The 12,960-nt window shown below is 44.2% G+C and overlaps 2 protein-coding genes across 2 annotated transcripts; both read right to left on the bottom strand.

Annotated features, from left to right (window-relative positions):
* Positions 1-2,810: 2,810 nt before the first annotated feature.
* On the bottom strand, positions 2,811-6,319 carry LOC137259610 (scavenger receptor class F member 1-like). Its single transcript, XM_067797226.1, has 4 exons — positions 6,298-6,319; positions 4,781-5,809; positions 3,573-3,693; positions 2,811-3,081 (listed from the first exon to the last, which is right to left on the bottom strand). Exons 1-4 carry the CDS (start codon positions 6,317-6,319, stop codon positions 2,811-2,813), a joined length of 1,443 nt encoding a protein of 480 aa, XP_067653327.1.
* Positions 6,320-6,966: 647 nt separating this feature from the next.
* Positions 6,967-12,292, bottom strand: LOC137260154 (scavenger receptor class F member 1-like). The gene is made up of 5 exons (XM_067797851.1): positions 12,185-12,292; positions 11,796-11,854; positions 9,352-10,380; positions 8,144-8,264; positions 6,967-7,652 (listed from the first exon to the last, which is right to left on the bottom strand). Exons 2-5 carry the CDS (start codon positions 11,845-11,847, stop codon positions 7,382-7,384), a joined length of 1,473 nt encoding a protein of 490 aa, XP_067653952.1. The 5' UTR covers positions 11,848-11,854; positions 12,185-12,292; the 3' UTR covers positions 6,967-7,381.
* Positions 12,293-12,960: the final 668 nt, after the last annotated feature.

Genomic DNA, 12,960 nt, shown 5'->3' with positions numbered 1-12,960 from the left:
AGATGGCGTCGTTGGTCGAGATAATTATAAATACCTCCACCAGATGGAATGGTCGGAGTTGCGTCGTCAGGCTCTCGGCGGGTATTCCCGATGCTATATATAGACTATGACTCAGGATGTGTTGGTGTTATTTCAGTATTTGTAACTTGACAGCGACAAGGGGAGAGAGTTTGCTTTATTATGGAACCCCGTGTGAGCCTTTCACAAAACTGTGAAGTTGCCTAGACAGTTTCCATGCCCCTGTAATGACGTGATCATGACATTGTTCTAAATGAAAGTGGAAAATGAGGACATTACACGAATGTCAGTTTCATAAGTGAAACCTTAGAAACAGTTTCGTGCTGGTGCTGGAGCAGGAAGCATCTTATTTGTGCACCAGTTCTGCCGGATAACCTGCCACAAGAGGATTGACTGGTTGTCATCGCTACATGAACTGCAGATCATATCACGACGACAGACATTTTCTCATTCACTCAAACCTGTTTCATGATCCGTGTTACGACTGATCTTCAGATGTCAGTCACCAGGTTGTGATGTCAATCACAAGGTTGCCTTGTCGAATTTAACTATCCGAATTAAGGTAGACGAAGTTTGCCCCCTCCCCCAACATACACAGACACACACGCACACACACACACACACACGCACACACACACACACACGCGCGCGCGCGCATACGCACACACATGCACATGCACACGTACACATCCACAAACATTGACTGATACACATACTGTGACATAAACACACACTGACACATACATACACTGTCACATTCTCACAATGACACATATGCACTCATACTGACATATATACACAATGACACACGCACACTGACACATATATACACTGACACATACACACAGTCACACACACAAACTGGCACATACACGCATTGACAAATATACACATTGACACACTGACACATATACACATACGCTGACACATATACACAAACTGACACATATCCAAACATTGGTTTACTCAGACACACTGACTCATGCACACTGTGACACGTGCACAGAGACTGTCACTCTCTGAGACACCCTCGTTGTTTCGTACACCCTCACTCACTCACTCTCATACAAACACACTGACTCATGCACACAGTGACACGTACACAGAGACTTTCCCTCTCTGAGACACCCTCACACCCTCACTCACTCTCACACAAGCACACTTACACATGCACACTGATATGCATCACGTAAACCGGTCACTCACTCACATGTCCGTGAAAGCACCATTGTCATCGGGGTAACTAAACCAACCAAATTAAAGCACGCAATCTGTTGGGTTGCATAAACACTTTGCTGGATTCAGAATGATATGTACAAAGATGAGTACAAATATGCATAGGGCAGCAGATTGATATTTTCCAGTGCAGTATATTTATAGAATATTAAACGAGCTTCCCCTTTCATGTCAAGTTTATGTCCCGAGTGAAATGATTTTTGGTTTGTCACGAGTATGCTATTTATCACTCACGTTCTAAAAAGTGAAAATATGGTTACAATCAAGTTAATATTTATTTATAGAACCATGTAACGCGGATTAATACATCATATTGGTAATTGGAATGTGAACCGCTTCACTCCAGGAAAACGTACGCTGCGTAGAGGCAATGTATTTCCTACACGGCGCCAAAAGCAATAACGTAATTCATCAAAACACTTGTGAAGTGTAAATATAGTTTGAGCTTGACTACGTGACCTAAATCTTGCCTGAACGTCAGTCGGCCATCACTGTCGGGCTAGTCATGATGTTGAGAAGTGTTCCCCAAGAAGAAGATTCTAGGGAGCATTTAATTTGGAGCGGCAAACTCAACAGCAAAGATGAATCTGAATAACAGGGGAACTGTATGTCTCAAATAGGTGAGCGTAATGTTCTTCATCGGAGGACGAGTTATTGTAAATAATTCCGCGACGCTTTGCGCAGGATGCCAGTGATGCCTTCTCACCTCGACTTGGAATTCCCACTTGCCGAGATTCGATGTTTATGTTTGAGACTCCACCGAAGATTGGGCCTGAAAACACAGCTAACAACCTCGAATGAAGACGATTTCAAGCCCATTGTGTTCAGATTCTGGGAAGTGCTTTTGACCCCTACATAAGAAACCACGGGAGGCATGGCAGTGACAATATGTTTGTGCGGGAGGACGCGAATGGATGCTGCTGACAGTGGCAGTGATAGAGATACAATCGCTCGTCTTTTGATGTTGTGCGTTGCTGTGCAGTCCTGACAACATACACGCAGAAGGTATTCAACCTCTTGATAAGATTCACAACTCTTCCAACCAAATGTCCGTCAATTTTGACGAAATCAATAACTTTTACGGGCGACGCCATATTTGTTTACACTCATGAGAGGCCTACTAGACGTATTTGTTTACGTATTTTTACAGATTGTTTTATTTTCGTTTTTATTACAGAAACTTGAGTTATCATAGAATTGAAAATAATGGTCGTAACCACTCTAAATGAAATAAATGTTATCTGATTCCATAGAAGTGTTTTCGTTTTACATGCTCTCAGGTGTGAAAACTTGAATGAAAATCATGAATGGAATGAGTGATGAAAGTAGTACCACTAATGTCAAAGTTCACGTATTAGTCCATCAAATCACTCGAAGGTGTTATGACACATATGTGACACATATGTGTCATAACACTTTGTTATGAAACACTTTTACGAAGTACCACGTGGGTAATAAAATGTACTCAACCATCACTGACAAAACTTGTTCTATGCGAATTTCATCGTTGACTCTCCAGCCAGTAGGCACATTACGTACAGATACATGACCAGCCCTCAGTCCTCTATCGGTGAAACATATTTCACTTCAGTTTTCATGTCGTCAACGACAGGTAACAGGGTGCTGTATGTGTCGGAATCAATGTTGCCGGCTGCGTCGTGGAAGCAGTCGGCCAACACAGGCACTGCACACAGCATCTCTATTTCTTCCTGCTTCCGCGCTGCACGTGCTCTGTCGACATCTTCATCAGTGACCTCACAGTAGTCCATCAACGCCTGGCAGTCCGGGGACGAGGACAGGGCTGGTGCTGGGTCAACGTCATTGTTGCTGTAACACATTCATTGTACGTTACTGTACCTCGTGGATAGATACTGTACATTACTGTACCAAAATGTACAGTAATGTACTAAAACAAGAACCTGACCTCTCTGGACCTCTCTTTACGTCTTCAGAGCTGAATATATTATGTTCATCTGCTATACTCTGATTTGCATTTCCATAGAACAGGGCTCAACTTATTGGTAAAAACGCTAATTTATGTAATGCATGCACTTTGACCCACATTAAACTTCACACACCAGGCAGGTTTCTTTCACACACAGCATGGTGATACATTTTATATAAATGGGTACATCAGTACAGTCTGTAATTTCCTGTACAAAAACAAGTTCTCAAGTTGTTAAAGGAACGGGAACAGAGTATTTACATAACAGATATAGATTCTAACATGAATCTGTATTGTTTCATACATTTAAACATTGAGCGTTAATCGGCATGAGGTGTACAACGGGGGTCGTGTGATTGGTGTACATACACACCTGGCTGTTCCGGAACACCTTCTATAACAGAGACAGCTTGCAATCAGGATGAAGATGACGAGGACGGCGGAAGATGTTGTTGCCGCTACCATTATAACGGTGGAGGGACTGCTGTCGTAGCCTGATAAACAAAAACATGATCTCGTGATATGGAGTAGGTTGTCTTGTATTTATTTCCTGGGGTTTCTGGTTCATTTAAGTATTAAGCTTGTTGGAATTCAAATATGTTCCATCTGGCTTGAGATAGAGGTATACAGCTGCCCGTGGATCGGTGGATGTATGAGGATATGTGTAGATAAGGGTACTCGGGTTGGGGGCATGCGTGTATGGGTGTATGTGTGGATACGATTACTCGGGCTGGGGACATGCGTGTATGTGTGCATGTGTGGATAGGGGTAATCGAGTTGGGGGCATGCGTGTATGGGTGTATGTGTGGATAAGTGTACTCGGGCTGGAGGCATGCGTGTATGTGTGTCTGTCTGTGATGAACTTCACTTCCTATTATACTGCCCAGCACTCAGAGTCCTCAGACATAAATGTCTTCCTCAATATTTCTGTAAACACCCCACTATTGACAAATTTGTGTATCTAATGAAATGTGACTATTTACCGCTTAATTCAAAAATTGCCAGATTCATCAAAACTGGACTTCGCCCCATGTCTTAATATGCATAAAATTGCTGTATGTTCTCTATGTCACCTTATGTGATTTTTGAGAATAAAATTTCTGTTCTCTTCTGTTCTGTTGTGTGTATGTGTGGATAGGGGTAATTGGGTTGGGGGCATGCGTGTATGGGTGTATGTGTGGATAAGTGTACTCGGGCTGGGGGCATGCGTGTATGTATGGATAGGGGTAATCGTGTTGGGGGCATGCGTGTATGGGTGTATGTGTGGATAAGGATACTCGGGCTGGGGGCATGCGTGTGTGGGTGTCTGTGTGGATGTGTGGCTGGCGGTTGTTTTGCACACGGGTTGTTACAAAAATGACTCTCTTGAGGTGAAGAAGTCTTATCCTTGAAAACGCGTTTCTGGAGGTTTTCCTTGAAACTACAAAAGTCTGTTGCCGAATGTTGCCGACAAGAGGTTAACATTGTAAACACAGAAGAGCTCTCCAGTGTGTATTGAATATGTACTGGATGTGTTTTGAATGTGTATTGCGTGTGTGACATTTATTATCTTAGCTGCCTAGGGAAAATACAACGGTTTACCTTGATGGCAGGATCCTGTGAGGCAGTCGTCTATGGTGCAGCTGTTCCTGCAAGCGGGCTGACAGTCGTGAGCGGTGGAGTTGCAGCCGCTGATGCAGATCCCAGTCATCTGGTCACACAGTCCATGGCGACACACATCACACGTGTGGTTGCAGGACTCCCCATAGAACCCCGTCTTACATGTTGCACAATCGTCACCCACATACCCACCCATACAGCCGTCGGTGCAGTCTCCTGAAGGGCTGCATCTTTCGTGCATGCAGTTGGTGTTACAAGGTGAGGAACACTGCCGACCGTACCAGCCATCTTTACATCCGTCGACGCAGTCTCCAACAGCGCTGCATATGTCGTTGAGGCAGTTGGCGTTACACTGGTGGGAACACTGTGGGCCGTACCAGCTGTCGGCGCACCCATGAACGCATACACCGTTCCTCTGATGACACTCAGAAAGTGAGGACGTCCTGTCTCCGACAGAGTGTTGGGTTGTGTTTGGCAGGAGGCGACAGTTGGCACTGCACTTTCTATCACACACATACCCGTAGTAGCCTTGGACGCACCCGTGAAGACATCCAAACTTGCAGGAACCCACGCAGTTGGCACAAGAGTACTCACAGGCCGGGCCGAAGTTTGGTGTGTGACATTCAGCGCAAGTTCCTGTGATCCTGTTGCAGGACTTACATCTACTGGAGCACGACTTACATCCAGTCCCGTAGTAGGAGTCTACACATCCAGACACACAGGATGAGCCCAGCTGACAATGTCCTCCATCACAACCACCTGGACACACTGTACAGTTATCTCCTGGACTGTCACAGGGTATGTTGCAGCTGGTACCCTGGTATCCCGGGACACAGCCGTCGGTGCAGTCGTCGTTGCCTGTGGTGGATAGGTGACATTTACCGAGTCGACAGTTCTTGCTGCAGACTGACTTGCACTTCAAACCGAAATACCCGCCATTACACTCCGTCTCACAGTGCCCGGTGTACCTGTCGCAGTCGGAGCAGTGTTGGTTGTCATCGCAGTTACCAGCTGGAAATATCAAACACAAAATAAAGAAATGTGAATATGCATTTTCCGCAGCAAATGGACGCCATATCTGTTACAGCGGAATTCACTATATGGTTCGGTGTGTATGAAACAGTGATGGCACCGTGTATAGGGATCCTGCCTCACTGGGTACACGCCGAAACAGGAAATGTCACTGACATCATGTTTATGTCTTCAGTGCGTCACAGTTGGAACTGTTGGAACCATAAAATTATTACCATCCCGAGAGTGTATGTAAGTCCCAAAACATTTCCTGTACGTTTAAACTGTCCACTGTTTTAATCGTAGTACATGTGTGTTGGAATAAAATGCATGCCGAGCCCATGAAATTTGCAAACTTGAGCAAGATTTGAAAGAAAAAGATCGCCCATTATAACACCAAAGACACAACAAGAACACCAAAGGATGTTGGGATATTGACCGCAAATCTGAATATTTAAGAGCTTAAGTCATCGATTGTGTTTATCAACCTTGTGGAGAATGTGTTGTCATTTTGTAGTTTTGTAGTTTTGAGAAGTGTTCCCCAAGAAGAAGATTCTAGGGAGCATTTAATTTGGAGCGGCAAACTCAACAGCAAAGATGAATCTGAATAACAGGGGAACTGTATGTCTCAAATAGGTGAGCGTAATGTTCTTCATCGGAGGACGAGTTATTGTAAATAATTCCGCGACGCTTTGCGCAGGATGCCAGTGATGCCTTCTCACCTCGACTTGGAATTCCCACTTGCCGAGATTCGATGTTTATGTTTGAGACTCCACCGAAGATTGGGCCTGAAAACACAGCTAACAACCTCGAATGAAGAGGTTTTCAAGCCCATTGTGTTCAGATTCTGGGAAGTGCTTTTGACCCCTACATAAGAAACCACGGGAGGCATGGCAGTGACAATATGTTTGTGCGGGAGGACGCGAATGGATGCTGCTGACAGTGGCAGTGATAGAGATACAATCGCTCGTCTTTTGATGTTGTGCGTTGCTGTGCAGTCCTGACAACATACACGCAGAAGGTATTCAACCTCTTGATAAGATTCACAACTCTTCCAACCAAATGTCCGTCAATTTTGACGAAATCAATAACTTTTACGGGCGACGCCATATTTGTTTACACTCATGAGAGGCCTACTAGACGTATTTGTTTACGTATTTTTACAGATTGTTTTATTTTCGTTTTTATTACAGAAACTTGAGTTATCATAGAATTGAAAATAATGGTCGTAACCACTCTAAATGAAATAAATGTTATCTGATTCCATAGAAGTGTTTTCGTTTTACATGCTCTCAGGTGTGAAAACTTGAATGAAAATCATGAATGGAATGAGTGATGAAAGTAGTACCACTAATGTCAAAGTTCACGTATTAGTCCATCAAATCACTCGAAGGTGTTATGACACATATGTGACACATATGTGTCATAACACTTTGTTATGAAACACTTTTACGAAGTACCACGTGGGTAATAAAATGTACTCAACCATCACTGACAAAACTTGTTCTATGCGAATTTCATCGTTGACTCTCCAGCCAGTAGGCACATTACGTACAGATACATGACCAGCCCTCAGTCCTCTATCGGTGAAACATATTTCACTTCAGTTTTCATGTCGTCAACGACAGGTAACAGGGTGCTGTATGTGTCGGAATCAATGTTGCCGGCTGCGTCGTGGAAGCAGTCGGCCAACACAGGCACTGCACACAGCATCTCTATTTCTTCCTGCTTCCGCGCTGCACGTGCTCTGTCGACATCTTCATCAGTGACCTCACAGTAGTCCATCAACGCCTGGCAGTCCGGGGACGAGGACAGGGCTGGTGCTGGGTCAACGTCATTGTTGCTGTAACACATTCATTGTACGTTACTGTACCTCGTGGATAGATACTGTACATTACTGTACCAAAATGTACAGTAATGTACTAAAACAAGAACCTGACCTCTCTGGACCTCTCTTTACGTCTTCAGAGCTGAATATATTATGTTCATCTGCTATACTCTGATTTGCATTTCCATAGAACAGGGCTCAACTTATTGGTAAAAACGCTAATTTATGTAATGCATGCACTTTGACCCACATTAAACTTCACACACCAGGCAGGTTTCTTTCACACACAGCATGGTGATACATTTTATATAAATGGGTACATCAGTACAGTCTGTAATTTCCTGTACAAAAACAAGTTCTCAAGTTGTTAAAGGAACGGGAACAGAGTATTTACATAACAGATATAGATTCTAACATGAATCTGTATTGTTTCATACATTTAAACATTGAGCGTTAATCGGCATGAGGTGTACAACGGGGGTCGTGTGATTGGTGTACATACACACCTGGCTGTTCCGGAACACCTTCTATAACAGAGACAGCTTGCAATCAGGATGAAGATGACGAGGACGGCGGAAGATGTTGTTGCCGCTACCATTATAACGGTGGAGTGACTGCTGTCGTAGCCTGATAAACAAAAACATGATCTCGTGATATGGAGTAGGTTGTCTTGTATTTATTTCCTGGGGTTTCTGGTTCATTTAAGTATTAAGCTTGTTGGAATTCAAATATGTTCCATCTGGCTTGAGATAGAGGTATACAGCTGCCCGTGGATCGGTGGATGTATGAGGATATGTGTAGATAAGGGTACTCGGGTTGGGGGCATGCGTGTATGGGTGTATGTGTGGATACGATTACTCGGGCTGGGGACATGCGTGTATGTGTGCATGTGTGGATAGGGGTAATCGAGTTGGGGGCATGCGTGTATGGGTGTATGTGTGGATAAGTGTACTCGGGCTGGAGGCATGCGTGTATGTGTGTCTGTCTGTGATGAACTTCACTTCCTATTATACTGCCCAGCACTCAGAGTCCTCAGACATAAATGTCTTCCTCAATATTTCTGTAAACACCCCACTATTGACAAATTTGTGTATCTAATGAAATGTGACTATTTACCGCTTAATTCAAAAATTGCCAGATTCATCAAAACTGGACTTCGCCCCATGTCTTAATATGCATAAAATTGCTGTATGTTCTCTATGTCACCTTATGTGATTTTTGAGAATAAAATTTCTGTTCTCTTCTGTTCTGTTGTGTGTATGTGTGGATAGGGGTAATTGGGTTGGGGGCATGCGTGTATGGGTGTATGTGTGGATAAGTGTACTCGGGCTGGGGGCATGCGTGTATGTATGGATAGGGGTAATCGTGTTGGGGGCATGCGTGTATGGGTGTATGTGTGGATAAGGATACTCGGGCTGGGGGCATGCGTGTGTGGGTGTCTGTGTGGATGTGTGGCTGGCGGTTGTTTTGCACACGGGTTGTTACAAAAATGACTCTCTTGAGGTGAAGAAGTCTTATCCTTGAAAACGCGTTTCTGGAGGTTTTCCTTGAAACTACAAAAGTCTGTTGCCGAATGTTGCCGACAAGAGGTTAACATTGTAAACACAGAAGAGCTCTCCAGTGTGTATTGAATATGTACTGGATGTGTTTTGAATGTGTATTGCGTGTGTGACATTTATTATCTTAGCTGCCTAGGGAAAATACAACGGTTTACCTTGATGGCAGGATCCTGTGAGGCAGTCGTCTATGGTGCAGCTGTTCCTGCAAGCGGGCTGACAGTCGTGAGCGGTGGAGTTGCAGCCGCTGATGCAGATCCCAGTCATCTGGTCACACAGTCCATGGCGACACACATCACACGTGTGGTTGCAGGACTCCCCATAGAACCCCGTCTTACATGTTGCACAATCGTCACCCACATACCCACCCATACAGCCGTCGGTGCAGTCTCCTGAAGGGCTGCATCTTTCGTGCATGCAGTTGGTGTTACAAGGTGAGGAACACTGCCGACCGTACCAGCCATCTTTACATCCGTCGACGCAGTCTCCAACAGCGCTGCATATGTCGTTGAGGCAGTTGGCGTTACACTGGTGGGAACACTGTGGGCCGTACCAGCTGTCGGCGCACCCATGAACGCATACACCGTTCCTCTGATGACACTCAGAAAGTGAGGACGTCCTGTCTCCGACAGAGTGTTGGGTTGTGTTTGGCAGGAGGCGACAGTTGGCACTGCACTTTCTATCACACACATACCCGTAGTAGCCTTGGACGCACCCGTGAAGACATCCAAACTTGCAGGAACCCACGCAGTTGGCACAAGAGTACTCACAGGCCGGGCCGAAGTTTGGTGTGTGACATTCAGCGCAAGTTCCTGTGATCCTGTTGCAGGACTTACATCTACTGGAGCACGACTTACATCCAGTCCCGTAGTAGGAGTCTACACATCCAGACACACAGGATGAGCCCAGCTGACAATGTCCTCCATCACAACCACCTGGACACACTGTACAGTTATCTCCTGGACTGTCACAGGGTATGTTGCAGCTGGTACCCTGGTATCCCGGGACACAGCCGTCGGTGCAGTCGTCGTTGCCTGTGGTGGATAGGTGACATTTACCGAGTCGACAGTTCTTGCTGCAGACTGACTTGCACTTCAAACCGAAATACCCGCCATTACACTCCGTCTCACAGTGCCCGGTGTACCTGTCGCAGTCGGAGCAGTGTTGGTTGTCATCGCAGTTACCAGCTGGAAATATCAAACACAAAATAAAGAAATGTGAATATGCATTTTCCGCAGCAAATGGACGCCATATCTGTTACAGCGGAATTCACTATATGGTTCGGTGTGTATGAAACAGTGATGGCACCGTGTATAGGGATCCTGCCTCACTGGGTACACGCCGAAACAGGAAATGTCACTGACATCATGTTTATGTCTTCAGTGCGTCACAGTTGGAACTGTTGGAACCATAAAATTATTACCATCCCGAGAGTGTATGTAAGTCCCAAAACATTTCCTGTACGTTTAAACTGTCCACTGTTTTAATCGTAGTACATGTGTGTTGGAATAAAATGCATGCCGAGCCCATGAAATTTGCAAACTTGAGCAAGATTTGAAAGAAAAAGATCGCCCATTATAACACCAAAGACACAACAAGAACACCAAAGGATGTTGGGATATTGACCGCAAATCTGAATATTTAAGAGCTTAAGTCATCGATTGTGTTTATCAACCTTGTGGAGAATGTGTTGTCATTTTGTAGTTTTGTTAGAGATTTATATATAACATGAGGTCTCACCTTAGGCAAGTGAGTTTGTTCAAAGTTGCCACTGTTCACTTAGCAGAAAATTGGTACCCAGTGAGATAAAGTCATGTGAGTATAACCCTCTAGTGCCCAAGAGGCAGCTTGCGTTATCCGGGTTAATGATAACAGCGTCCAGTGTGCAACTAGTCAGATGGATACTAGGTCCTACATAAGTGAAATGTTATCATTATAGTCAATCCAAAACTTGACAAATATAAAATCAATGTGACGACAAGCAGTCGAAACTGATTTCTCAGTTAACTCTAGGTACCTGTCTTCATAATTCTGGTCAAACTGCTCCCACCCTCTGACGGACATGGTAAATCGTAGCATTGATCTTGACAGTGGTTGACACAAAGGAGCATATCAGAGCAGAGGAGAGCATATCACAGCAGTGACGAACTATTTCACCTTTTGTGTGATGGAATTATACACAATTGTTCAGAGAAAAGTGAGACAGTTTTCAAAGCTTAGCCTTTAGCAAGTTTTTTTGGAAGGTTTCATCAGTTTACTCTGTATGAGAGGTCAAGGTCAGCTAGGAAAACGCAACCAAATGTCGTATATTGACGTATTGAAGCTTGTGTAAGAAGCAATAACCTCAATTGGTAGCACCATCACTCCCAGTATATATCCTCGAACCGTATTCATTGCACTACATAACATCCTGGGATACTAACGAATAAGAGGGTGTTGTTTTCCGCCACTTCCAGTAATTTTCAAGCATTGTTCCGCCAGAAAAGGACTTCAGTCCTACTGTACCCATGCGGGGAAACGCATTAACACATAAGCTACTTGACACGCGTCCTAGGCTCGTGAAAGTTGAACATGACATGCCAGGACATATAAGGAAACCTACCTCGGACACATAGACTTGTACAAAGTAGACAGAGGACTCTCAGCGCAAACATATCGAATCTGAAAACATACAATCGCCATTATGGCAAGTGGAGCATGGGGAAACATGGTAGCATATTTGTTATAAACTCAACAGTACATTTCCTGCATCACAGATATAAGAGGAGTGAGTTACTGGTATAACGCTTACCGTTGATGGATACTTTTGAAACAGTCAAGACCAGACACATCTAGGATCTACCTTTATGAATTTTGAAACCTTATGTCGTAGATGAACAACGAGGATCTGCAATCCGTGGTCGATTAGACTTTGCAAGTATGTATCAATGAGGCAGTGTTCATATAGACTTCAAGTGTAATATCCAAGTCAAGCAAAATAATATCACATACCATGGAGGTACACTTTGAAATGTTGAATGTAAGTCAGGCGAGAAAACACAGTGACCAACCATTGACGCACATGGAATGGATGTATTCATGGCCTGTCAAGCCAGGCATAAGGTCATGTCACCAGACAAATCCACTTAAACTCGTTTAAAAGTTTTCGTTTTCCTTCTTCCCGGTGTCAGTGACAACTTGTGTGAGGCATTTCTAGATACACTGCTTGGTATATAACTATGGGCTCAGAGTGGGCGACGCATCACTAGATATTCTGTTGGATGTATAACAAAGGTGACAATTTGGGTGAGGCATCACTGGATATCCTGTTGGATATATAACAAAGGTGACAATTTGGGTGAGGCATCACTAGATATTCTGTTGGATGTATAACAAAGGTGACAATTTGGGTGAGGCATCATTGGATATACTGTTGGATATATAACTAAGGTGACAGTCTGGGTGAGGCATCACTAGAAATACGGCTTGGTATATAACTCAGGAGACAGTTTGGGTGAAGCGTCACTAGAAATACCGCTTGGTATATAACTAAGGTAGCAGTCTGGGTGAGGCATAACTAGACATACCGCTTGGTATATCACATCATCACTAGATGTACAGTTTGATTGATAACTAGGGTGAAACCCACACCTGGTGTCCACGATTAGCTGGAGTATGCCCATGCTCTCTCCGTCATATGTTGTGTAAGGATACACTTGGACATTGGTGAATGTTTTCTTTTATCATTATTACATTTACAGCTTGTATGAGATAGACTGTTTCAAGAC

The sequence above is a fragment of the Haliotis asinina genome, chromosome 13, assembly GCF_037392515.1.
Source record: "Haliotis asinina isolate JCU_RB_2024 chromosome 13, JCU_Hal_asi_v2, whole genome shotgun sequence".
In the NCBI taxonomy this organism is placed as follows: domain Eukaryota; kingdom Metazoa; phylum Mollusca; class Gastropoda; order Lepetellida; family Haliotidae; genus Haliotis; species Haliotis asinina.
Note: the sequence above shows the minus strand (reverse complement) of the source record. Positions and strands in the feature narration are given on the sequence as shown.

What these genes read in the sequence shown, in the direction of transcription:
- LOC137259610 (XM_067797226.1), bottom strand. Translation starts at nt 6,319, where the DNA reads ATGACAACACATTCTCCACAAG. An exon ending in CACAGGATCCTGCCATCAAG is followed by an intron (nt 3,694 to 4,780) that starts GTAAACCGTTGT and finishes TTTGTTTATCAG; the next exon opens with GCTACGACAGCAGTCCCTCC. An exon ending in AGGTGTTCCGGAACAGCCAG is followed by an intron (nt 3,082 to 3,572) that starts GTGTGTATGTAC and finishes AATGTGTTACAG; the next exon opens with CAACAATGACGTTGACCCAG.
- LOC137260154 (XM_067797851.1), bottom strand. Translation starts at nt 11,847, where the DNA reads ATGTTTGCGCTGAGAGTCCTCTGTCTACTTTGTACAAGTCTATGTGTC. An exon ending in TACAAGTCTATGTGTCCGAG is followed by an intron (nt 10,381 to 11,795) that starts GTAGGTTTCCTT and finishes TGATATTTCCAG; the next exon opens with CTGGTAACTGCGATGACAAC. An exon ending in AGGTGTTCCGGAACAGCCAG is followed by an intron (nt 7,653 to 8,143) that starts GTGTGTATGTAC and finishes AATGTGTTACAG; the next exon opens with CAACAATGACGTTGACCCAG.